This window comes from Pleurodeles waltl, chromosome 6, assembly GCF_031143425.1.
Source record: "Pleurodeles waltl isolate 20211129_DDA chromosome 6, aPleWal1.hap1.20221129, whole genome shotgun sequence".
In the NCBI taxonomy this organism is placed as follows: Eukaryota; Metazoa; Chordata; class Amphibia; order Caudata; family Salamandridae; genus Pleurodeles; species Pleurodeles waltl.
Window position 1 is genome coordinate 452,008,823 of NC_090445.1, and position 27,644 is coordinate 452,036,466.

Below are 27,644 nucleotides of genomic sequence, written 5' to 3' on the forward strand. Positions count from 1 at the left end.
CTCTGAGTAGGTTATTAGTCACTTCTTCGCAATCTGATTCTAAGAAGAGTCTAAGAAAAATGACAGGCAGTTTCCACTATTTCTCAGATCTTCAGCTTCTGAACTCCTCTCCTTCGCTAGTCTGAGCTCAAATTCTTTCTCTTTCTGTAGGTGTCTAGCTTCAACCAAAATTGCAATAATGGTAATTATTTCATCACAATTCAACTTAACTTCATAATAAACCAGTCTAATAATAAGAGGGTACCCATATCATGGACAGGTATGTTATCCTTCTCATGGTCCTGTTGAGTCATTTTCATTTTAGCCTTCTCGGAAGATTGTACTCTTCTGATTTCTTACAAGCTCATCTCTACCTCCAGAAAATGCTACGGTTTCAGATGTGCCCATACACTGCACAAAGATGTTGATTTTGTGATTAACTCAATCTAGGAACCGTTTAGGTGAGATTCCTTGAATAAGTGCAACATCTGCCAAATTCCTTGTGAAATTTGTCCTATTGAACATATTCAAGAAGCTGAAAATGTCCTACCAAACGTCTTGTGAAATTGATCATGTTGAGGCTATCAAAGGAAATTTCATTGTTTAATGGCGTGTTTGAATGCCTTTATCTCGTTAAATCTGCTGAGGTAGCTTCTGCTATCTCTGCCTCTGTGCTGGCATTTGTGTAGGCCAGCACTGTGTTTTGTGTTGTAATGCAGGCCCTGCAGCCCCTGAGGTCAGGGGGGCCCAACCCGACAGGGGCCCCTAGACTTTGAAGGGGGCCTCATTCAGCACAAGGCCAAAGCGTACCTGTGAGAAATGAAGTCTCAGGGGTCACCCATCACATCTTGCAGGAGGGGCATCATTTTGCATTTCACCACTGAATTGAATTTACCAATCAGTTACGTTGTTTGCCATTGTAAATTATATTTATATTAAGCAAACACATGCAGGCACTGAAACATGTTTCAGCTATCAAGTTGAGAACGTTTTTCCTCCCCCTACACCCGGTATCCCACAGAAGTCCATGTGTGCCTCATTGCGCTCACATACAAAATCAATATCGAGACCTGAGGATTTAACAGAATACTTGCAGTCTTACCTGTTCATGTAGACAGAAAATAATGGAAGAGCCACCAGGTTCTGAGACATCATGTTGTCGAAAACTGGAGTGCAGCCTCCAACGGCCAACGATGGGTAAGCCAGCCCAAGGATCCCATCAAAGCCTGCATCCACAAAGGTGCTGCCCGGTTCGCTGACACTCTCTCCGAACTGTTGGTTGGCCACGCCGATTCCTTGAACCTGCAGAAGGCAGAGAGCCACCTCTCAGTAGATGTTTCCAGCCTAGAATAGGCCTAATGTAGTTTGGTATGAGTTCCTGTTTCCCTCCATTGTGTCAAGTATCAAGCAAGTCTATGCATGTCATGCAACATCGCAATAAGGATAATTGTAATCAATTAAAGAACTCTTTAGAAAAAAATTAGATAATTTTTATTTAGCTTTTTTGAAAATCAGCAATGTTTGCATAGTTGAAAGGAAATGAGAGTGACTGGATCCAGGTAACCAGGATTCAAACTGAATGAAGGGCCATCTCTGTACCTTTGACACAAAGGGCCTGATTTAGAACTCAGCGGATGGGATACTCAGTCACAATGGTAACGGATAACCCATGCGCCGACATCTAAAACCCATAGTATAGAATGGGATTTCGATTTCTTCAGACAAGATATTCGTCACTGTAGTGATGGAGTAACCCGTCTGCTGAGTTCTAAATCAGGCCAAAAGAATATTTTAGGAAAATCTGAAATCTGTGCATTGTAGGGTTCATCCCAGCAGTTTGTTAGAATTTCTAACCTTTTGGCGATTCACAAGATTCTAACAATGAAAACACCAGAAATTCTTTGATTTTCTGTGCACTAATTTGTCAAAAGAAGGTCAATCTGCAGGATTGCGGCACTAGTAAAAGTAACATATATTTCCTCCAACTCGAACTGGAACTGATGAAAAAGGAGACTGTTGCACACCCTCTGCACCATGGAAATGCACATCTTTCAACCTTCTGTTGTATATTGACATGTGTTTTCATGGTGATGGTGGCTATGCAAATTTTTTGTGACTATCTTCTAAATTCTGACTTTCCAAGAGGAAGGGTTATTGGGCATGCCTACATTTAATTGTACAGGCTGCCCGCTTCTGAGCAGAGTTCTGAACACCGACACTCATTTTATATTTTAGAAATTAAGCACTGTATGGAGGGTGGGGCGACACAGACAATGGAAGAGAGGGTGGCAGGGAATAAGCCACATGGTCAATGGATAAAAGGAGGGTGGGAGGGAACATGAAACACGGATATGGGGCAGGGGAACAAGCAATAGCAACATCAGGGTAACAAGAATGACAAAAAATAGTATCTCACAGTGTGAGCTGCGGAAGGACACTAATCAAACTGAAGCAATCAGCACTCGGTCCGTCCGCCACAGAAGGGAGAAACGAAAGAAGAGGAAGAGAAACCTGTATGTGCTGACCAATTAAGAGGCAGTAAATAAGAGGGACAATAAAGCCAACTAATTGCAAACAATGGGCGGGCTCCAAGACCCTTTTAGTAAACAAAATGTCTTGCAAGTGACAGCGCTGTCTCAGGTAAGACCTAAAAGGGTCCTTTGTCAGTACACAAGCCACTGCCCTTTGGGTAAAAATTGTTTCACTGAGGAATTTTAGTAGCAGAAATGTTCTATCCTTTTAATTTTGGTTCTAATTTTTATGTATTAATTCATTTACTCTTGCGATAACTGCCATCAGGGAAGCTAATAAAAATTGATGTTTCAAATGACCTCCTTTGGTTCTACTTTGAGTTTAACGACGGTCAAAACGAGCAGTGCAGAACAGTTCACCCATTCTAGTATTTATTGTCAGGTGCCCTCTCTGTGGCCTCATTTGTTATAATGCATCTGTAGTTCTATATTTTAGGACCACTGTGCATCGAAGTAGGTGATGTGTAAAGTGCTTTATGCTTTATAAAATAAAAAAGAACATTTCAGGCAAACAACATGTAATTTAAATTTTTCAATTTTTGCTGTTATGTTGGGCGGCGCTTCAAACATGCTAAGTGTGCGCCTTACAGCCACCTCTTTACTTTATTCAGGTGCTCGGACTGTGGCCGCTCCCTCACTGATCAGTGTGACTAACAGGGTCCTGGCAACGTAGAGCAGGGTGTACTCTATCTCATATATTATTTCCTCACCTTCTATTAATATCTAATCAGTGTCAGCAGTTTTTGACACATGGGCCTGGTTTAGCACAGGAGTTTCTTTTCTTCTCACTGACTGTTGACGCCTCCCACGCCTCACCTCTGAAACCTGCACATGTTATCTTATCAGGGCAGGTAGGTACACACACTCTCGCTGGACTTGAGCCTTCATGAGTCCTGTACCAGTGGGTAATTTGTAAAAGAATAAGGGCCTGATTACAACTTTGGAGGAGGTGTTAATCCGTCCCAAAAGTGACGGTAAAGTGACGGATTTACCACCAGCCGTATTACGGGTCCATTATATCCTATGGAACTCGTAATACGGCTAGTGGTATATCCGTCACATTTGGGACGGATTAACACCTCCTCCAAAGTTGTAATCAGGCCCTAAGTGCCAAAAGCTCTGTTTAAAGGCCCACGACAGGCGCTAATAAATGACAGGGCACATAATACCTCTGCTGCCTAGTCTTGAAGGCCCCTCATGTTTTTTAAATTCACTACCAGGCACTCCCCCCTCTTTATCTCACTCTTGCAGGTTCTTGTTCTCTCCCTTTGTGACTGTTTTTCCGTCCTTCCGTTGTGTGTGGTTTTTTCCCCTATCTTGCTATTTGTAAATGTCTGATGCACAAGAGCCGATTCCCATAAAAAGAGTGTCGGTGGCTCCCACTTCCCTCATTGGCTAGCATGTGTGGGTTTTCCTTCCTCTTCTTTCGTTTCTCCCTTCCCTGCTGATTGCCTCATTTTGATTAATGTCCTTCCGCTATGATTGAAGTACCTGGTACCCTCAGACTTAGGCTTCAGGCTACCTTACACCTGCTCATCTAAGGGTGATTAGGAAATAGACACATATGCACTGAGACAAAGAAGATTTTACATCCAAACGTGATTTCTCTACGGATATCACAGTTTCCGTAGAGAAAATGCCAAGTTTTTGCACGGGAGGAGTCATGGGTCATCGTCCCCTTTCTGCAATTCTGCTACTATGTTGTGTAAACAGTGGGGACACGGCCTCTGAAATAACCGAAAGGGACCATGCACTGCTTTAGCCATCTCCTAAATAAACAAGGATTATTAGGAAGTTTCACATTTTAATTCTATTATTGTTGTTTTGTGTATTTTTACTTTGGAATGTTGTATTTCTTGGTATTTCATGGTTTATTATGATCGACAGTATGTTGTTAATGCAATAGTAAATTGATGCCTGTAGTAGCCCTGTGAAGCTTAGCTCTACATTTCAGATTGATCCAGTATGTTTTCCTGTAGTCAGACTCCTGACACAAAAAATCACCCAGGTACTGTACATATTTTTGGAAAACTTTGCTTTTCAAGTCGCTTACCTCATACTTGCTGGAGATAGCGGTGTCACTCCTGTTAACCCTGGTGACTACTGCCTCCGAGTAGGTGCCATGACATGTGGTTGTCCGTGGACAGATCATGCCCAGCATTCTGGGTGTAGTGATGCAGTGTGTGTTGAGTACCCAATACATTTGCTTCAGGGGAAGTAGCGGAAAGGTTGTGACCTGCCAACCAACTCGTGCTGGAGGGGAGTGTTTTAGGACGGTCTGGGGCATATATACAAGCCCCTAGCGCCACCTTGTGCTTCCCTAGTATCATTTTTTTTTTAACGCTGAGGAAGCGTTAAGGAGTCCTTTCTCCCACACCTTATTTACAAAGTGGCACAATGCTTGCATTGTGCCACTTTGTAAACCCTTGCGCCACATTATGCCTGCGCCAGGCATCATGCATGCATGGGGGGAGTTCTGACATAGGGAGGCTGGCCCGAAAATGCACTATTTTTTCTGCTCAGAGAAGGCGTTAAAATGATGCACCCATTAAAATCAATGGGCCTCCCTGTGCTTTGCTGCACTAGTGTCAACGTTTTTGACGCTAGTACAGCAAAGCGCCACAATAGCATCAAAAAGTTTGACGCTATTGTCCTATTGATCGCCAGGGTGCATCGTATTGTAAATATGGCACAACCATGGTGTCGTTAGATGAGGCAAGGGCACGCAAGAAAAGTGCCGCTTCGTGACCGATATGTCACTTTCTTGTAAATATGCCCTTCTGTCTACACCAAGGGTGCAGATCTCCTGATGCTTTCTCAAACCACTGTGTCTTTGGGGTCCAGTGAGACCTGAACTATATCTGTTTATTGATGCACTTTGCCAATGCACTTTATGGCGGTGCTTCTGTGGGTGGATGAGTGGAGTGTAAGTGACTGATTTCCCGAGTACTGTGGTTAGGTCGATCGGCATACTTCGGTGGTAGTCAGTCAGTCCTGGTGTGTGGGGTTAGCGGTGCTGTCAAAGTCAATTACTTTGGTAACTCTATCTGCTGTGGTTCAGCTCAGAACTATCTCAGCTACCACATGTCCACGTTTGCCTTGACACCTTGTTCCCATGCTTTTTTACCCTGTTCTCTATGGTCCCTTCTCCCAATGGTGTGCTGTGCTAGCATGTAACTGAATCACAGCAACCTTTGAGGAGCCCAATTGTTCCTGTGTATTATTTGGGTAGAAAAGTAACATAAGGCTATATTTAGCTTTACTATGAAAGTAAACTTTAAAGTGCATAAAAATGTTACACTATAAATGAATAATTGTGCAGACATAAATGTGACCATTCTCGTGCTATCTGAGTTAAAATATCCTGCATCATCCTCCATGAATTAGCCTGGAGTGTTCATCTTGCCAACGCCTGAAAGTCAAAACCTAAAAAAGAGATACTTAGATTCGGTGAGCTCACAGTAGCACCTGTTTCGTGGGGATTGATGACGCAGAAATAAAGGGTTTACATTTATTAACGCTTAAACGTAGTGCTGCAATAATCAAGAGTGACTTTAACCGAACTAATAAAGATTGTACGGGGACAAAATGTGCCCTCAGAGTAGTTTGCCAACATTTATAAGCGTGCTTTATGTAACGTGATGTATTAGAAGTGCACTAATCCGACATAATCATAAACGTGTGTTATGATTTGCTTGTTTGAAATGTTTTAGCTTAGCATTACTTTAATGGAGGCTTCGGCCTAGTTGCCTTGTCTCACGGTTTAGATGCTCGTATTTTTTCAATGTGCTAATAAACGTGTATTTCTGCTTGAAGCTATACTTTTCCACTGAGATCGTTCACATGCTTATCTTAAGGTTTCGTGCCAGCCTGGCATTTTTCTCTTTGCTCCAAGGTCAATCTGCAGGGGCGGACAATGGAAGCTCTGAAAATGAGTTAATTGGTATAAAATGTTGCAACTTGCGTACCCGTCTCCAAGGATAATGTATGCTTAAGTAAAAGCTTGAGAACTGTTGTTTTGATTGGATAATTTGAAGCCAACCTATGAACCCTCCAATGGAAGACCCTACTGGATTTGAACTGTTGTCTATTTAAACCAGGTGCACGAGAAGAAAGTAGCCATTGCAGCCATTATTGCCGTTACCCGCCATTTTGCAGCTAATATGGCCCACCTTGCTGCGACGCCATTTTGAGAGACTTTGATGCTTTCTCTAATCGAGAGAAAGAGACTTAAATGATTCTTACCCTAGAGATTTTAACTTTGATTTGTCCCTTTGCATGAAGTAGTAGTTTATCTTGCCGCCGTGAGGCAACTGCCCCGTCCACCCCTGCCCCTTTGCCCCGTCCCATGCTGATCGAGAAACGGTACCTGTGAGACGAAGACTTCCTTGAATGATGATTGTAATTGGTAAATATGAAAGGAAATTGTACAATTGCATTGTGTTTCTTTTAGGTAACCAACTGCTGATTTTTGATAAGAGCCCTAGTTAGGAGTTTTTTTCTAAATTAATGTTGCTAAACTGTTTTTGCATGAAGTCCCACATGCCGATGCTAATTTGAGATTAGATGAGGATTCCTTTTGTTGCACGATGCAATTTGAGACCTTGTTATGCTGACTAAATGTATGCAATTAGCTCATTACAGATTATAGTTTTAGTGATTTGCATTGCTATCATCGAATGCCTTGTTATTCAAATGCTGCATAGATTGCACCTGTTTCGTCGTTATGGACAGCTATTAATGTTCATTTACGTTTATCATTTGGTGTTGAGACACATCTATATTGTGCTAGCTTTGTTAATATAGGGAAATAAATTCATTAACTTTGAATAAACTGGTGTGGTTATTCATGACCGGAAGGTCATGGTTCGCCGAAATGTATTCTGGATTAATTGTTAAGTGTTATGTTGATCAGGGCATTGCTTACGTTCGTTATTGATTATTGATTTGATTAAATTGACTGATCTCGGGTGAAGAGAGTCCCACTTAGCCAAAAGATTCATCGGCCGAGAGAGCGTCCAAGTACAGGTAAATTATTAGTACGGAACGCTCTATCAGTAGATGGTAGCAGAGGACGGTTTAGACTTTTGGGACCCCACTCGAAACATACATGGTGTTGAATTAACGGTTTCGACTTTTGAGATCCCACTCGAGAAGTTGAATTAGATTTTCTTGGGTAAAACAGATTGAGAAAATGATGATGGGCTAAGTCCACCGCGACTTTCCCGGGATCTCGGAGCTTGCGAATGAAGAGAATGGAGGTGTGAGATCAGCGTTGGCGGTACTAGTGATGGTATGAGTGAAGTTAGGATTTTGCGCTTGCACAGCTTATTGCCGCAGATTGTGTGAAAAGGTTGCGAGGATTTTAGAGAATAGCGGAGGTGCGACTCCGAGTGTAGAAGTAGGGAAGTCGTCGAACTTCATAGAAATAGCGGAGGTGCGACTCCGAGTGTGAGAGTAGGGAAGTCGTCGAACTTCATGTGCATGTGGCGCTTCGTGCATAAAAAGGTCCACGTGGTTGTTGTTGTTGAGACGGGCCCTGCGAGGTCAAGAGACTCCGGAGTATGTTGAAAAGTGTATGAGACACTTGTTTATGTTGTGGTCTGGTCGGTTTAGTAGGTTGACCGGGCGTGGTCAACGAGTCGGTACGTGTGTTAAGGGAGTGAAAGAAACTTCGACTTCGGGCTTTGACAAATTCTAAGTGCACTAGAATAGATCACTGACAAGTTGAGAGCAGTCTGCGGGTCAGATTTGCTTGCGAAAGTGGGGACCGAGAAAGATGGAATAACTGCCGAGGCTAGTGAAAAATCCCTAAGGTCCTGAAGCGATTGTGTTACCCCTCCTGTAGTAAACCGACAGATCTGTTTTATATTTTTGGTAGCTCGCGATACATGCTAGAAGTTGTTACGAGAGGAGCTGAGTGAAGGAGGACTAGCCGCGAGGCTTTGTCAGCCGCAGTGTGTGTGAGTGTGACGCCACTAGGAGCCGCGCTGGGATAGGTTGGTTGTAGAGAAGGGTCGCGCACGGATTGGACGCAGTCCGTGGGGCTCGATTGGAAGGGGAAAGGCAAGCGAAGAGTATTCCGGGAATTAAAAGTCACTTATTGATTACAAACTTCGTGAAATAAAAGACGAGAAAATGAAATTTTTTAAAGCATTAAAGAGTGCGATGAAGGGGGAGTCTTACATTAAAGCGAGCGTAGGAGAGGAGACGCCGCCCGAAGGTACACCAGCTTACATTGTAATGGAGGAAAAGGGGGTAGCTCCGTGCCTTTGGCTAAAGCAATGGCACAAGCTGACAGAGAAACATGGGAGCGTAGCGTTCCCGGTCCATGGGACATTCAATATAAGGATCCTAGAGAATTTGAGATTCGCGATGTACGACATGAAGGTACCTCCAAGGCCAGCACAGTTTGAGGCTCTAGCGATTTGGGAACTAATGGCTAGACAGCAGCAGCAAAATAAGTTCGAGACTAGGATAAGGAAGGTAGAAAAGACACTAGCGGACGCTAGGTGGGATAATGCACAGAAGGTGTGGAGGTCAGATGTATTGCAGGGGATAAAATTGTTTCCCGCAATTACTAAGGAAGAAGAGGAGACAGGTAAGAAAGCTACCTGTAAGACAAACAGGAGGTGTTCCAAGGATAGAGAGGACGAGGAAAAGTTGAGAAGAGAAGAGGAGTCAGAGGATGAGGAGTTAATCATGCAATTGCTGAACGACCGTCCACCACCTTATGCAGAGAGTGGACAAGGTCCAAGTACCAGTTCTGCCCCTCCGTCACCGGTACAGAACAGTGAAACTCAGAGTTCAGGAGCATCATCGGGATCTAAGGACCCGAGTTTACTGTTCACCCCGCAGATACCGCAGGTTAGGAGAATATATCCAGATGTGCCCATATTGAAACCAGCAGAAAATTATCAGCCGCAGGTCCCAAGGTACTACAGCAGTGACAACAGTACGGGAATGATTCTAGATCCAACCGTAATGGGAGGACAGAATGGTCACAACCCAACACTGGCACAAGCTGAATCAACCCAGTTTTTGATGCCTCAAAAGCAGATGCAGGGGGGAAACGCACATGCTCAGATGACGGGGAGTCAGATGGGCATGCCGGCAATGGTGACCCATAGTGTGGGAATGAACATGTCTCAGAACATGGGGAATGGACAGAACCCAGATGCGATATCACTACCCATTACTGTAGGTCCACCGGTACCTTTGTACAGTCAGCCTAACTTAGGTATGAGCGGTCAGGGATCAATGCTGCAGAATGGGACAGAAAGGAGGTGCATAGAAAACACTCCAGGGATAACTCCGATAGCGGCTCAGCCAACTGGATCTGGGTCCTTGATGGAGTTTAGTCCCATATGTGCTCAGTCAACACTGGTGAGGTCGAGTCCCCCACTGATGATACCGCTATCATCGAACACTGAAAAGTTGCCGCAACCATCAATGGCAGTCGATGTGAATGCTACACTGATGGGGTTGAATGCGCAACAGCTGACACAGTGGTTCAACAGTCTGAATTCCACACAAAGCTCAGCCAGTGGGAAGGGAGAAGATTATCTGAATAGGGTCAGGTTGAACATGGAAGCACAAGAATTGGTGGAAGGGACTATGGGTGTGAATAGGTTAGAGTCCTACTCGGAAGAAGAGCTGAGGTATCTATGTCCCAGGATTACGAGAGAAGTGAACAAGGTACATAGAAGCTTGCAAGAAATAGCTGACAAAAACGGGGTTGATATAGACAAGACGAAACACTTGAGCAGGAGCTACAGGTTGGATTTCGGGACCACAGATTTTGAACACATGAGGTCAGCAGGCATGAACGCGCACCTTAGAGAATTGTTGCAGAGTGCACAAGTGTGGAGGTGCTTAGACAAATGGGAAAGCAGATGGGTAAAGAGAAAGGAAAAGAGGAAAGGCAGTGTCCCAGAGCTCAACGAGAAAAGACCACAGAGTAGTGATGCAGTAACCATGTTACCAATGAGGGAGACAGCAGGGGGAAAATTAATACATGTACCATGGCACAGAAGCGACATTCAGTCTTTTACGGATGATTTTCCCAAACTGAGAGAGAAACCGATTGAATGGTATCAACAGACTGATAGGTTTGTGAAGCTTGCAAAATGTCTCTGGGAAGACCTGAACACTCTCTTTGAGATTGTGGTTCCGGCAGATTTGTGGGAGGATTGCAAAAGAGCTGTAGGTTGGCCGACAAGTGAACCAGAGAGAGACAGGGATACGGGTGCACCATCACCTATGGTGATGAGCCTGTACTATAAGGTGATTGAGCATTTGAAGACGAAGGTTGCCGCGAAAAATGTGGATTGGCAGAAGATCGATCGAACTGCCCAAGAGGCTAAAGAGTCGATTCATAGTTACTATGAGAGGTTGTTGAAGGCGTTCAAGAACTACAGTGGCACGGAAACAATAGAGGCGAAGGACATGCTTCATTTTGTGTTTAGATTTGTGGAAGGGCTGAGACCAGAGATAAGTCAGATGATAAAGTCGCATTTGATTTGTTGGCAGTCGAAACCTATTGATGAGGTGTTGAATTATGCGAAATACTGTAGCGACGAAATTGAAGTGAAACAGAAAAAGTTGAAAGAGAAAGTGATGATGATGCAGCTTAAAGCAGCTCAGACAGGTCTGCAAGGGTTGCAAGGGTTGCAAGGGTTCCAACAACAGGTACCGCAGCCGCAGTTGCAGGGAAATATGATGTTTCAGCCACAGGCGAGAGGCAGAGGCAGAGGAGGTTTTGTGAATAATGGTCCGGATTTGAACACTGTTGTGACTCCGAATGGTGTGCAGGCATTGAAAAAGGTGATGCTGTGTCACGTGTGCGGAATTGTCGGTCATTGGAAACGCGAGTGCCCGATGGTGGTGCAGGAAGGTGCAGGTGTTGGTCAGCAAAACAATGATGTCAATGCATTTCAGACAATGAGGGGACCGAAAATGAGAGGTCCAAACCCAAATTTTCAGACCATAAATCAGCTGCAGGGATTACAGCCCATGCAGCCGCAGCAGATGCAGATGCCCCGTATGCAGATGACACAAATGCAGCCAATGCAACAGCAGTTTCCCATGGTACCTAATCAGCAAATGCAAATACCTTTGGCACCAATGAGTCAGCAGCAAGTGATGGTTCCTCCACAGGTCTCGGGTCAGGTAATGAATACAAATGGCACCGTACAACAGTTCCCATTACACAGTGAGAGTGGAATAAACAATGTATGGGAGAGTGAAAGTTCAGGAGAGGAAGGAGATTGTGTGCTTGCAGCATCCTTGGAAGTTGATCAAAAGGGTCCGTACGTGGAGGGAAGAGTAATGGGTCATCGTGTCTCATTCTTGGTTGACACAGGAGCCACACGTTCAACTGTTAAGAGCATTGAAGTACCAAATTTGCCACTCTCAGGGAGAACAGTTCAAGTGGTGGGAGTAGCAAACAGGCACCTGACAAACCCAATTACAGATCCGGTACCAGTCAGCATTGGTAACTATCAAGGGTTACATAAATTTGTGGTATGTGACTCAAGCCCGATAGCACTGTTAGGGAGAGACCTATTGTGCAAATTGGGTTGTTCGATTATGTGTTCGAACGATGGAATCAAAATTCAGACGAGCAGTGATGGGGAAGAAGAGGACAGTGTAGAGGGGGATGAGATGGAAACTGTCGATGAAGAGTATCCTCTGATTTGTCTTTTCCCGATGATAACTGAAGAAGATATTCCAGCTGAATTACGGGAAACAGTCGGAAAGGAAGTGTGGGATATGACAGGGAAAGAGGTGGGATTGATGAAAGGAGTGGAACCAGTGAAAGTGACTGTAAAGCCCAATGCAACCTTTCCCCAGACCCCACAATACCACATGGCACAAGACACCCTCATGAAAGCTGCCCAACTCATTGACGAATTTGTAAAGCAGGGAGTGCTGAAAGAAGTGTTAAGCAGTCCATGTAATTCACCAATCATGGGACTAATAAAGCCGAGTGGAAAGGTCCGAATTGTACAGGACTTGAGGAAAATAAATGACATCATAATTAAATGTTGCCCTGTCGTACCAAATCCAGCTGTGATAATGTTTCAAGTCCCTTGCGATGCCGAGTGGTTCTCAGTCATCGACTTGTCACAAGCATTCTTTTCGGTGCCTCTTCATGAGGACAGTCAATTTCTCTTTTGTTTCAAATTCTTAGACAGAGTGTACAGTTGGTGTCGAATTCCTCAAGGGTTTTCTGAGTCACCGTCAATATTCAATCAGATTCTAAAGAAAGACTTGGAAGCATTAGAATTGCCATTCGAGTCAACCCTAGTACAGTACATCGATGACTTACTGATTGCATCAAAGACAGAAAGTGGCTGCACAGCCGATACCATTGCTCTGTTGAACCATTTGGGAAGGAATGGACACAAGGTGTCTCCTTCCAAATTGCAGTTCTGTCAGAAGAAAGTGAAATACTTGGGTCACCAGATAGAGAAAGGGTCACGGAGAATAATGAAGGAAAGAATAACGAGTGTGCTTCAAATGAGTCCACCAAAGACAAGGAGGGAGGTGAGGAAGTTTTTGGGAATGGTAAGCTACTGTCGTCAGTGGATTCCCAACTTCTCAACTCTAGCAAAGCCTTTACTGAAGCTGACCCAGAAGGATGCCTTGGATCAAATTGAGCTGAAAGGAGATGAGATGGATGCTTTTATCGAATTGAAAGAATGCATGTGCAGGGCTCCAGCTTTAGGTATGCCTGATTACACAAAGCCTTTCACATTGTTTTGTCATGAACGTGATGCATGTTCTTTGTCTGTCTTGACTCAAGCCCATGGTGGCATAAACAGACCAGTAGCGTATTTTTCAGCTACTTTGGATCCGGTCGCAGCAGCACTTCCAGGGTGTTTGCGCGCCGTAGCAGCAGTTGGTATCAGCCTCACTCAGAGTGAAGGAATAGTGATGGGACACCCAGTAACAGTCATGGTCCCTCACTCAGTTGAGATACTTTTGACCCGCTCCCGAACGCAACACATGACTGGAGCAAGACTCACAAGGTATGAAACGATAATTCTGGGCTCACCGAATGTGCAGCTGAAAAGGTGCACTACGCTGAATCCAGCAACCTTGCTTCCCGGTGAAAATGCTGAAGTTGAGAACGCTGAAGACGTCGAGCATGACTGCCTTCAGGTGACTGAATTTTGCACAAAACCTCGACCTGACATTAAGGATACTAAGCTTGATGAAAATGACCAAATTGTTTTCGTTGATGGTTCATGTCTAAGAGATGGGATGGGAATTTTGAAAGCAGGATATGCTGTATGTACTGTAACAGGTGTCTTGGAAGCGTCCTGGCTTCAAGGAGTCTATTCTGCACAAGTAGCAGAACTTGTAGCCCTTACAAGAGCATGTCAACTGTCTGCATTGATGAAAGTCACCATTTACACTGATAGTCAGTACGGGTTTGGAATTGTGCACGACTTTGGACAACTATGGTCACAGAGAGGTTTCCTGACTTCTTCAGGATCCCCAGTGAAAAACGGGGAGAGAATAAGGGAATTGTTACACGCCATTCAAATGCCAGCCGAAGTTGCAGTGGTAAAGTGTAGTGCTCATACAAAAGGACAGGACTATGTTTCTCTGGGAAATGCATATGCGGATCAAGTCGCAAGATTTTGTGCCTTGAACTGTATATTACTCAGAGATGAATGGAATTCGATAAGTGAACCAGAACTCGAACCAGCTGAAGCATTTGCCTTGAAGGTCGTAGATACAATGGATGAACTAAAAGCGTTACAGAATAACGTCAGGGAGGATGAAAGAGATTCCTGGATTAAGTCACAATGTATAAAGAGACCAGATGAGTTATGGGTTTCAAATGAGGGAAAATTTGTTTTGCCAAATGGTCTCTTATCGCAGCTAGCGCGGTTCTATCATGGGCAGGCTCACCTAGGGAGAGATGCCATGATAAGATTGTTCAAAACTGATTGGTTTAACCCCAGATTTCGTCAAGCTGCAGAAGCAGTTTGCCATCGATGTGTCATTTGTCAGCAGATGAACCCAGGGAAGGGAACGGTTGTGAACGCGAGCCACATTGGTAGGGCGAGCGGCCCGTTTAGTAGAATGCAGATGGACTTCATTGAGATGCCTCTGCATGGAGGTCTGAAGTATGTGTTGGTGATTGTGTGCATTTTTAGTCACTGGATTGAGGCATACCCCACACGTAGAAATGACAGCCTTACAGTTGCAAAACTATTGTTGAGGGAGTTGATACCACGTTTTGGATTCCCGATCTCTTTAGAATCAGATAGGGGAAGTCACTTCAATAACGAGGTGATAAAGTTACTTTGCGCAGCGCTGAACATTGAGCAAAAACTGCATTGTAGCTATCGCCCTGAAGCCTCAGGACTGGTGGAACAAATGAATGGTACATTGAAATCAAGAATGGCGAAAATATGTGCATCGACAAATTTGAAATGGCCTGACGCATTGCCCTTGGTGTTAATGTCAATGAGAAACACCCCTGATAGAAAGACTGGATTGTTTCCGCACGAAATTCTCATGGGCAGGGCTATGAGACTTCCTGCAGTTCCCGCAAACGCGCTTTTGAATATTACAGATGATATGGTGTTAGACTACTGCAAAGGTCTGGCTGATGTGGTTCGCTCTTTCTCTCACCAGGTGGAAGCGACCACCTTGCCACCGATCCCAGGTCCAGGACACACACTGAAAGCAGGTGACTGGGTCGTGGTAAAGAAGCACGTGAGAAAGTCGTGTCTGGAACCCCGTTGGAAAGGCCCTTTCCAAGTGATCCTGACGACCACTACCGCTGTGAAGTGTGCGGGAGTTCCCAACTGGATTCACGCCAGTCACACAAAGAAAGTGTTGTGTCCCACAGATGAGGAAGTTGAAGCGCTGAAACTGCCAGTGCCTGATAAAACAGTGCTGAGCGCTGAGACAGAGCAAAACCGAACTGAAAGCGAACAGGCAGGAACAGAAGAGAGAGAAATATTCTCTGAGGACGAAACGACCGACTCACTTGGGGAAGACCAAGGAGAAACCTCAGACAGCGATGAAGCAGCTGAGGGTAACAAAGAGCCTGAAGTAGCTGAAGGTGACAAAGAGCCTGAAGCAGCTGAAAGTGATAAAGAGTCTGAAGAAAGTAACGGTGACGAAGGGCTCGAAAGAGGTGAAAAAGCAGGAGAGCCTGATCAGAGGAGGGCTTTCCCAGAAGCAGACGATACAGAAAAAGAAAAAGAGAACATGATTGATTCCCCAGAAGGAGGGGACAAGGCAGAACAGAATGAAACAGTTCAAGCTTCCACAGAAAAGATCGCAGGTCCATCAAATGGACACGGTGCAAAGAGGAGACTAAGTATATCACCAATAAAACAAAGGACTAAAGAAAATTTGAACGACGGAGAAAGGCCAAAAGTGAAAGAGAAAAGAAAGGAAGTGACTGTCGTGGTACCATCCTCAACTGAAGGAAAAGACTTGGCCAAAGAGGAAAGTACCAGTGAGGCAGAATCGAAAAGAGAAGCAAAATTGAAAAGGAAAAGGATACCAAACAGGAGATATTCCGGTCCAGAATGGGCATATGTAGTCAATGACGATTGGACTGACGAATTTGTATCTCTTAGCCTCGAGAACGAAGAAGAAAAGATACCAATAGAAAAGAAAAGTTTTATGGACACTGTTGATTGAAAGGGTGATAAATGACATTGCTTGCTACAATCTAACGTGATACAAACAACCAGCTGAGACATTGCTAAACCGGATAAGACAATTGCTGAACTGATAAAAGACTGAGTTATTGCCGAATTGAGACAAATGCTGCTAACCGATAAGTGACTGGCCTCTTGAAGAAAACTGTGTGAACATTGCGCTCGTTCAGCTTTGTAACTGAATTGCTAAATAGTTTCTTTATAGGTGCTTCTAGCTCTCTGATTCTATACAGATCATGGCTACACAAAACAGTAGAAAGAAATATTGTAAATATGCGTGTATAGGCTTGGTAATTGCATGTGTACTAATAATAATGGCAATCGTGCTTGGAATGCATGGTAAGGGTGAGAATGAGAAAATTGATGCTTCTACTTTTGCTCCTGTTACTGTCACTAAACTAACCGCATTGAGAAGACTAGAATTAGATGAGAGACACTTGCATGATAAGAAAGAACTTTCGTATAATGTTTTCTATCGCTTGCTAACAGAATATGTTGAGACTATGGATGCGAAAGATTGTTATGTGTGTACACAGATACCAACATCAGTAAAGGAAGGGGTGACTTATCACCACATGCCTCTTACATACGGGATTACATGTAGTATAGTAACTTCTAGATTTTATGGTCAAACTAACATACAGTATTTTTACTCAAATCATGATGTTACCTTTGCATATGTTCCTAAAATAGCGCAGCTAAGCCAGATTGCTAAAGATTGGGATGCTAAAATAATGAGGGAATTTTTCGAGCCAATGCAACCTTTTGAAACGGCTCACGCTCATAGGGAAAACCTTACCTGCTCGCTCTCTGCAATAGAAATAAGCTTTTTAGATCGCACAGATGATAGAAGGGCACAAATGAATGCGAAATTAGAAAAAGAGCTAAGTAAGAGGACTTCAGTAGATCATTACGATTTTGCCGCAATAAAGACACAAGGGAGAATAGCTTTAGATGCTTGGCATGTAGGGAAATTTTGTATATATCGAGGTGAATCTTATTATGATAACATTTTCGTAGGAGCGAGTGAGTGTAAACATACGTTTATCTTTAAGGCCAAATGGACATTCATGATGAACGGACTTGACCCTGTCAAACCAGGTGTATATTACATTTGTGGGTATAATGCCTATTATCGTCTTCCGAAGGGATGGTGGGGAAGATGTTATTTGGGTATAGTGTTCCCAAAGGTTTATCAACTGGATGACCTATCGATGATTCCAAAGACATCTGGATCCCATCGTATCCAGAAAAGAGAGACGGCAGCTGCTGTGGTAGGAGATATATTTGGAGCCATGATTCCTTCATTGGGAGTTGTGTTGAATTCCATCAAAATAAGAAAGTTGTCTACTATAGTGGATAACATGTTGACAAAGTTTTCAGGTGCTATATTCCTGATAGATGCTGAGCTTGCAGCGGAAAGAGCTATGACTCTTCAAAACAGGCTTGCCTTAGACATTCTTTTAGCAAAGGATGGCGGCGTTTGCAAAATGCTTGGTGCGCGCCACTGTTGCACGTATATTCCAGACAACAGTGTGAAAATTAAACTATGCTTGCTAATCTAACAAAAGAGAGTGCAGACTTGAAGGAATTGAAAGAGCCAGGAGTGTGGGAGAAGGTTGGAAAAGGACTTGCTTCAGTGGGAAATTGGATTGGTGGAATTTGGAATGGAATATTACTAAAAATAATACAGGGAATATTAATAGTACTGATTTGTATATTTGGAATTTGGGGAACAAAAAGGGGAATAATAATGATTATGGAAAGAATTAAAAGAAGGAAGGAAGAGAAAATGATGAAAAGAATGGCAGATGAATATAAAGCGAAAACTAGGGGAACTAAAAGGAAAAGAGAACTGACAGAATTTTAATGGAATAAAATTTGTGGGAATAGTTTGTGTGATGACAAGTAGTCATCAGAGGAGGGATTGATGACGCAGAAATAAAGGGTTTACATTTATTAACGCTTAAACGTAGTGCTGCAATAATCAAGAGTGACTTTAACCGAACTAATAAAGATTGTACGGGGACAAAATGTGCCCTCAGAGTAGTTTGCCAACATTTATAAGCGTGCTTTATGTAACGTGATGTATTAGAAGTGCACTAATGCGACATAATCATAAACGTGTGTTATGATTTGCTTGTTTGAAATGTTTTAGCTTAGCATTACTTTAATGGAGGCTTCGGCCTAGTTGCCTTGTCTCACGGTTTAGATGCTCGTATTTTTCCAATGTGCTAATAAACGTGTATTTCTGCTTGAAGCTGTACTTTTCCACTGAGATCGTTCACATGCTTATCTTAAGGTTTCGTGCCAGCCTGGCATTTTTCTCTTTGCTCCAAGGTCAATCTGCAGGTGCGGACAATGGAAGCTCTGAAAATGAGTTAATTGGTATAAAATGTTGCAACTTGCGTACCCGTCTCCAAGGATAATGTATGCTTAAGTAAAAGCTTGAGAACTGTTGTTTTGATTGGATAATTTGAAGCCAACCTATGAACCCTCCAATGGAAGACCCTACTGGATTTGAACTGTTGTCTATTTAAACCAGGTGCACGAGAAGAAAGTAGCCATTGCAGCCATTATTGCCGTTACCTGCCATTTTGCAGCTAATATGGCCCACCTTGCTGCGACGCCATTTTGAGAGACTTTGATGCTTTCTCTAATCGAGAGAAAGAGACTTAAATGATTCTTACCCTAGAGATTTTAACTTTGATTTGTCCCTTTGCATGAAGTAGTAGTTTATCTTGCCGCCGTGAGGCAACTGCCCCGTCCACCCCTGCCCCTTTGCCCCGTCCCATGCTGATCGAGAAACGGTACCTGTGAGACGAAGACTTCCTTGAATGATGATTGTAATTGGTAAATATGAAAGGAAATTGTACAATTGCATTGTGTTTCTTTTAGGTAACCAACTGCTGATTTTTGATAAGAGCCCTAGTTAGGAGTTATTTTCTAAATTAATGTTGCTAAACTGTTTTTGCATGAAGTCCCACATGCCAATGCTAATTTGAGATTAGATGAGGATTCCTTTTGTTGCACGATGCAATTTGAGACCTTGTTATGCTGACTAAATGTATGCAATTAGCTCATTACAGATTATAGTTTTAGTGATTTGCATTGCTATCATCGAATGCCTTGTTATTCAAATGCTGCATAGATTGCACCTGTTTCGTCGTTATGGACAGCTATTAATGTTCATTTACGTTTATCATTTGGTGTTGAGACACATCTATATTGTGCTAGCTTTGTTAATATAGGGAAATAAATTCATTAACTTTGAATAAACTGGTGTGGTTATTCATGACCGGAAGGTCATGGTTCGCCGAAATGTATTCTGGATTAATTGTTAAGTGTTATGTTGATCAGGGCATTGCTTACGTTCGTTATTGATTATTGATTTGATTAAATTGACTGATCTCGGGTGAAGAGAGTCCCACTTAGCCAAAAGATTCATCGGCCGAGAGAGCGTCCAAGTACAGGTAAATTATTAGTACGGAACGCTCTATCAGGATCCAGTGACAATAGGCAATATTTATTACAAGGATTGCTAGGTTTCCCTTGAGCTCTTCCAGAAAAGTACTGACAGTTCAAACAAAGATGGCAACCGCAGACTGTTCCACACCAATGCCACACAGGCTAAAATACCGATACAAAGATAGCAGCCGTCATGTACTGCAAATAGTGCTACCTGCATAGGGATGCCACTCCTCTAATTACTGATTAGAATTTTAAAAAGAGTGTATATTAGTAATGATGCTGTTATTAATAAGGATTAGAAAGCCAAACATTTGTATGTAAATATGATCTATGGTCCTTTGAAAGAGACACATTCACTTGTAACGGGTTATAACATAGGTATAATACAAGTCTTCAACATCAATTGAAATATGGTGAATAAATCAGACTTGAATATAAATATTGTAAAGGAAGTGGCAAAATGCTGTAACTGAAGATCAGAAATCCAGAACTAGAAAAGGTGTTGCTATGGCAACTGCACAAGTAAATTCTTGAATATCGAATAGTTGCGACAATACCTGAAATATAATTGGTGACATTGCATTTTATTTATTTTTAAAGTTCCAGATGTTGAAATGAGTTGCTTAGAAAGGACACAGTTTACCGCTTCATCCTAATCAATTTTGAATTAAAGATCACAGCACTTACAGTAACTTGATCAACCCCAATGATTCCCGTCAAGCTGCCAGTGCCGTACTGAAGAGAGAAGGAACGGCCTTCAGCGCTGTACGTGCTAGATTGTGAGGGCTGGAACCGTGAATGTTGTTCTGCAGAGCAAGAAAATGGCTGACATCAAAAACCAAGTGTCAATAACTGTAAACACAGCTGTGAACAGCCGAGCCCTCGGTTGCTGCCAGGACCCTTCACTTCCACTTACCACAGGCCTTGCTGACGCAGTAGACGGATGGGACCCAGAGGTTGGAGGAACCAGTGTCAAAGATCACTGTGAAGTTTTGAGGGGGGGAGCCAATGGAGATCTGGCCAAAGTATTCCACCTACCAAGAAAAGAGGGAGAGGGGTTCAAGAGATTGATCCTGGATTCTCAGACTGCTTCCAAGATGTGAACAGAACATCTCATAGCAGGCTATCTCTGGTGGCTTCCTCCATTCCCATCCTTTGTGATCTGAAACTAGTTAATTCATTGTGATTTCAAAGTTGAGAAGCAGAAAAGGCTCTCTAGTTCCACCAGAAGTAAAAGTGTATGCATCCATATGTAACCAGAAACGTTCCTGTCTCGTAGATTGGGATGGATAATCTTTTGTTGAATATGACATTTCTAGTTTTCTCATTCAAAAGAAGTGAAGGTATCCTTTATTATGAGAGCTCATAGTTATTCTGGGATTTCCTCAGATTGATTTTGTAAGAACATGGAAATGCAGGAAGAGCGAGTGATCGTATGATATTCTCACAATGTGTTCTTATGTGCAGGAATCCATACCCTAAGTGGCAGGAGTCTGAAAGACATGCAGATACAGTTTGATGAGTACAAGAATGTTGTATATTTTGGATTTGGAATCTTTTTTCTTTAGCACAGTTCCTTTAGTCCCAAAGAGACAACAGATATTTATCCGCAGATCGATATTTTAAGGACTTTTTTCAAACGAGATTAACATTTTAAATGTTTCTAGAGCTATACTCCTCAAATCAAATAGAGAAGACAGCAAGACCAGAAAACCTCTGAATTGTCCCACAGAATTAGAGGGAAATAGATCAGATTAATAAACCTTACATGCTGCCACTGTTAGGTTCACCATATTATAAGGCCCCAAGTCTAAGCAGAAGAAAAATGAAAGAAAGAATACCAGAGAGCAAAGCAGCTATGACACAACAGTCTTATGGACAATCAGCCACAGAAAAAAAAAAAAATCAAATTGGTTTAAATATACAGCCATGTGGAATAAGAAGAAGAGATAACTTCAAAAGCAGGGTCAAAGAGAAAAGAAGCATTCAAATGAAGATCATAAAACAAAACATTGTCTCACACTGAAGACGGCATTGATAAGTAGACATTGAATATAACAATTAGGATTTAAGTACTCTGGATTCACCATGTGCTTTGATTGGTATTCCCCTGGAGTTGGATGTTCTGGTATCATAAATGTACTTTATTGTACATTGTTTATCTCGGATTCTTGTTTGATCCCAAACTCTGCACGGCTCCTCAGATAAAAGGCGTTTTGAAATTTTGTATCTGCCAACAACTGGGTATGTACGAAGCTCCTTCAACGTTTCGTCTTCTCCCAGAGGGTCGGCACATGTTCGTTACTATAATGCTACATACTTTGATCTGCCAAAGAACCCTATGCAGAAAGTTTTAGGTGATTCAAAAGACGAGAACTCCACATAAAGCTGCAACAGACATTATCTATACACTAAGTACTTCCAGTAAAACATTTAATTGGTTCATTTGCGAGAGTGAGTAGCAATTGGATCCCAATTCTATATCTTCATCTCAATATCAGTCAAAATGATATAAGCAAAAACCAGAAAATGATAAAATAATTTAATAATCATGCAACACTAAACTATATAAATATACAGGTGAAGTATAAAGTGCCTCGAGCCTCATTAATATTCTGCTCCTGTACACAATTGCTGATATTTGCATAAAAGAACAATGTTCGAATAAAATAATCTAAAATGATGGTGCCATAATCTTCCCTATAATCTACACTCCTACAAAGAAATATCAAATAGACTACCTACATTGTCCTGAGGAGGATCTTGTATACTGTGATACTTGGAGACTGAAACGTTGAATATTGCATTTTTGTCAGTTTTCAATTTTTTATGTGTGTAAGTTCCTTCCTGTTTTATCTTAGAATATCTGTAAATACAGTATTTGAATCTATTTTACAGATTTAGACACTTCTTTATTGAAAAACAATTGCATGATTGATTCAAAAACAGATGAAAGTATTAAATGTTTCCTCCAGAACCACCTGTTGAATACATAAATCTTGCTTCTATGCTGCTACATTTCGAGTCTTTCACCTTGTTATGCCTTTCACCGGTCAGCCATTATGCTTCTGTTAGTTCCAACTCTCATGAAAGCCTGCACTGGTGGTAGGTTCTATTTGGTTAAAGCAAGTTATCTTTAGAATACCCTACTATAGCACCAGCGGTTACAGGCTACAACCAGTTTATGGATTAAAAGTGGACTGCTTCTTTCCGTTGTCTATAGCGCCAAGATGTCTTTCGGTATATGTTATACTCCACAAAGTAATCAACAGTAGCAGTGCAGTATATTCCCACTCACTGCCACAGATGCTGACAATGAAGGTATGTCAAATCAGCAGCCACCCTTGATTCCCAGCTGGCCACATTACATTTTAAGAATGCACAACATCCAGCTCCACAAGCTCTGAGTCCAAGAAGAAGACCCGCCTAAAAGTGTGGTAAGGGGCTTGAAAGGGTTCCATAAGTGTTATCTTTCTTCACGGACAGCAATAGGTACTGGGAAATAGCCATTAGCCTCAAACTGGTAAGTAATTGATGTTCATTGTGTGGTGAAAGACTCAATTCTTCAAGTTATCATCACATTCACCTCCAATTAGCTGGACTAGTGAGTGAAAAACACTAGCCTGGCAGTGAGTGCAGAACTTCTCGACTATCAGTCACGCTCTATCAGGATAGATATTAAGAGGTCACCACGTTGCGGAACCGGGTCTTGAATGATGGGTCTGGATAATGTAAAAGTGCAGTGAAGTAACTCGATTTTCTGCATCACAGCACACAAGAGTAGGCAGCATCCATGATAAAGTCTATGAGTTATTCCTGCCCGTTCAGTGTTCTCTGAGCAACAATGTGCTAGATTGTGGCTAGGGATTTCGGCCCGTATGAAGTGAAGCCCTAACGAAGGTAGGGCTTCCCAAAGGTACTTGAACTCAACCTTGACTATGCGTCTTATCTTGGTGTACTCTGAAAGAGTTGCTACCTCACTTTATTTCTATTCAAACTCCTGCTTCCTGCCTCTTGCCATGGCAAATCTGCTGTCAGACCTCTAGTTGCCCTGGGAACTGGACCTTCCTCTTCCAGTGGAAAAGCTATCTTTCTTGCTTCTAGGGTCACAGAACTGCTCCATTTATCGCTCCTTGATGTACAGTGAAGTGCTACAAAAAACACTGATATTCTGCTTCCATCATAGTTTGACCTCATTGTTTTTCTCTTTTGGAGCACAGAGCATTTCAGCATCTTTGAACTTTTCCTCTCTAATGATTTAATTTCCTTATTTCCACCAAGACCTTTATCATTCCATCAATACTTTTCATAAAACCAAAGCGTTCTCTTTTTTGATAAAACTGTGTTACTAGTTACTGAGTGCTCTCAATCTAATCCAGAAAAAATTCACAGAAGATTTCTCTCGCTTTAAATCGCAATCGTGGCTTCTTTATACGCCCATGCCCCTCCTACAGGCTACTTTGATCTCGCCATGGCACTCCTTGTGCTGAAAACAGGACGAACATTGTATAAACCTCTCAACCACAGGGTCAGTCTGGCAGTATCATTGTCTAGCTACAGTCAAATCCAGCCATCGACCAAAGTCACTGGTCAGCAGCAGGCCACCCTCAAAGCAAAACAATGTCACGACTAGGGGTAGGAGGGTGATGTGTAAAAGCAGTACTTTGACAAAGTTACATATCCACAAAGCCATGAGTTCAAGGACTGTAAAAAGACTGTGGTGTGTGGTTGAAAAAAGACAAATTTAACAATGAAAAACACACTGTTTTGAAATTTGCTTTCATCCACATTAAAAAAAAAACTTCCACACAACACCTATCATTCTCCGATGTTCACTGCCCACCTGTGCATGAAGAACAATTTCCAAAATTGTATTTTTCTGACATTCCCACCTTGAGTTAATTTCACATAAGCATGCATCTTGAAGAATTGAGTGGTCTTGTCCTGGACAACCGAGGAGTATGACACTGAAATATAGAATTTGTGTAACTCAACCTTCCTCAGTACCCCACACCTATTGAGATGTTTACTGCCCTGTGTTTATACCTTTAGCCTGACAACGGACAGTGACACTGAGACTCACGTCCATGTAGTTGATGAGCGGCTCATTGGTGCCTTGAACAGATGGGCAGGAATCCTTGTACTGGACCATATCCAAGTTGTTAGACTTCCAGAAGACGGACAACTTCCCACGCTCCTTCAGGGCTTTCCGCACAGACTTCTTTCGCTTTAGTGCAACCCTGGAGGTAGAAGCATGAAAAAAGTTAAGGCATTCCAAAAAGCACCTACAATTGGACAATTGTGAGATTACGTACAGTGGAGTATTTCAGGTACATATTAAAAATGCTATTTTATTATTTGTGGTCAAATAACCACAAATGTTTGTCCTTGTTTCTTTTGGTAAAACCCTTCTTGCACTCTATGACTGCATATGGTGGGTGAGCAATTGTAATTGTTAAAGGACATGGTAAAGTACTGACAATTCATTTTGTAATTGCTGGCTATGAATTCATGGTATTTATTTCAAATGTTTTAAGGTCTTTGGGCCTGATGTAGATCTTGGTGGATGGGAATACTCAGTCACAAATGTGACACATGTCCCGTCTGCAGTATTACGATCTCATTATATCCTATGGTGATCGTAATAGAGTATCCCATCCTCTGAGATCTAAATCAGGCCCATAGTAAGAAGTGACATTACCGCATCCATCACACACTGTAAGTTGTAATAGCTTTTCAATGTATAGTTTGTATTTCCCATAGAAGGAGAAGTGCAAGTTTTTAAAAGATTTTGAAAATTCTTCCAATTTCCATGGTACAGTTACGCTTGGGCAAAGTTTATGGGAAGAAGAGAATTTGGAGATGGCTCCTAGTATGTAGTAGAAAGCTAGACAGCACAGCATCAAGAACCTCAGCCTTTGGTGATAAGAAACTGATTCTTGGTTTAATGAGTAAAAGCAGAATCCTTTCAATGTGGGTACTGGTAAGAGACCAAGAGTAATAAGGAAAGCATACAAGAATGTGTAAGTAAATAGTTTGGGATGGATGAAGGGAATTCAGTGATGCATGTAGTATATAGACGGTGTGGGTGACTTCACAAATAATATTGGCTACAAAAGGGTTTGATTCACCAGAATTTATGGAAAACCTTCAGGAGAATCCAGTGAATCTGTTGTACTGAGTGAAATGTTTTAGTAATTGAATATAACTGTGCTTATATTCAATACATTCAATACACATTTCATGAGGTAAAGGGTCTTAATAATGGTAAGGCCTGGGGAAGGTTAGGAACCCTGCATCTTGGCTCCTTTCCAAACGGAGTTAGGGATTCATGTTCTTTCCCCCTGTAGAAGGTATTTGTAAGGTTAAGGAACTTACAACAGACTCCAAGGTAGCTATATTATTCTTACTGAAGAATTTTAGAATAACCCTCCAGTTATAAAACAGTTATTTCCATGGACATAGACCAATACTTGTCAGATTTGTGTTGGAGGAGTGGAGAAATGGGCGAGTAACCTTTTTCTGCACATTGGAAAGATGCAGGGATAAGCTTTTCCTGGTGCTTCCACTTTGATAGGTGATGTCATGTTCTTTTGCTATCTTACTCTCATGTTTTAGGTTGAGCTTACAAGACAGCTATATATTGAAAGTCTTATTGTGGCTAACCACAAACAGAAAGCAACTTGGAGCCCTCCATTGCTTAACATTGGTTGGCTTTTCTTGTCAATCTAATTTGCTTACTTCTTATTGGTGTACCAGCTTGTCCACCTTGTGTTAGTTCTGTCAAAGGAGCATTACCTCTTTAACACCATCACGGTGATTGGCTGGCATCTCTGCTTCAATTGCTTGCTTTTCAAAGCACTACTTTTTCATGTGTTCAGCACTCCATAAGGGTACGTGCCATCTCCCTGCTGTACTTATATCACCCTGCACTCCATGTTGCAATGTTGATGGACTTCTTCTCCTCCCCCCCCCTTCCACTCACCCATGTTGCACTCACTCGCTTCCATGTTGCTTTACCATTACCCACCCACGTCCCCCCGTGTTGCTTTGCATTTTCTACCCACCCTCTCCCTATGTTGCTTTGACATCGTCTTCATCCTTCCGTGTTGCTTTCCCATTCCCCCTTCCTCCCCAGTTTTGTTTCAACTCCCCCGTCCGTCCTCTTAAAAAAACACTTTACACATTTTATTTTATTTCTAGTTAATGATCCAACTCGAATTGGTAACTAAAAAGAAAACAAAAGAGGCACCTCCATCATCTTGTAGTGTAGTGGTGTGATGTGACTATAAAATGATGCCGAAGGGCGTGTCAAACGTTTTTTTTTTACCTTTCACCACGCTGGATAAAAACAATGTCGGAATCAATAGGTCACAAAGGCAAGAACTAGTGACTTTGCCAGTGCTTGTGTGAGTGCCTGTCACAGCCACTCATGTCATTTACAATGGACTTCAAACAGTGCATTGCGTGCAGAGGACAATTTTCGGGGACTGACCTATGAAGGGACTCAGCTATTTGTCGTAGAAACATTCAATGTGTGAGTTTCTGTCCCTTCTGAGTTGTGAAGTATCAGAGGTGCTTAGAAACGCTTTTCCATTCACAACTAAGAGGTCAGTATTGACCGAGAGCTGTGACCTCATTGTAAGATTCTAGCAGCTGCAGATGGGTAAGTTCTGTGACTGTGTATTTTCTTTGATCCATCAATGTCCTCCGGAACCTGTGTGAGGTTCACCTACTGAGCAGGAACTCCCTGAGTGTAAACATTTATAAGTAGTTCTAGAAGTGAAACCACTGAATCGGAAGGCATGGAGGTCGGTGATACCAGATAATCTTGTCCTATTTGACAAGTTTGTGGAAGTAAAAAAAGAGATATTCTGTGTTAGTAGTGGTCAAATAGGATCAGTGCACTCAATCGTCAACCAGTCTTCCGAATCCAAACCCTTCAAGAACGACGAGAGAC

At 42.4% G+C, this 27,644-nt stretch overlaps 1 protein-coding gene across 1 annotated transcript in view; it reads right to left on the bottom strand.

The window, feature by feature from the left end:
* CTSE (cathepsin E) overlaps nt 1-27,644 on the bottom strand; it is a 69,168-nt gene that overhangs the window by 32,278 nt on the left and 9,246 nt on the right. The window contains exons 2-5 of the mRNA XM_069242126.1: nt 24,768-24,924; nt 20,601-20,718; nt 20,372-20,490; nt 1,082-1,281 (exon numbers count right to left, since the gene is read on the bottom strand). Coding sequence (XP_069098227.1) covers nt 1,082-1,281; nt 20,372-20,490; nt 20,601-20,718; nt 24,768-24,924 — 594 coding nt within the window. The remainder of the gene's footprint in view (nt 1-1,081; nt 1,282-20,371; nt 20,491-20,600; nt 20,719-24,767; nt 24,925-27,644) is intronic.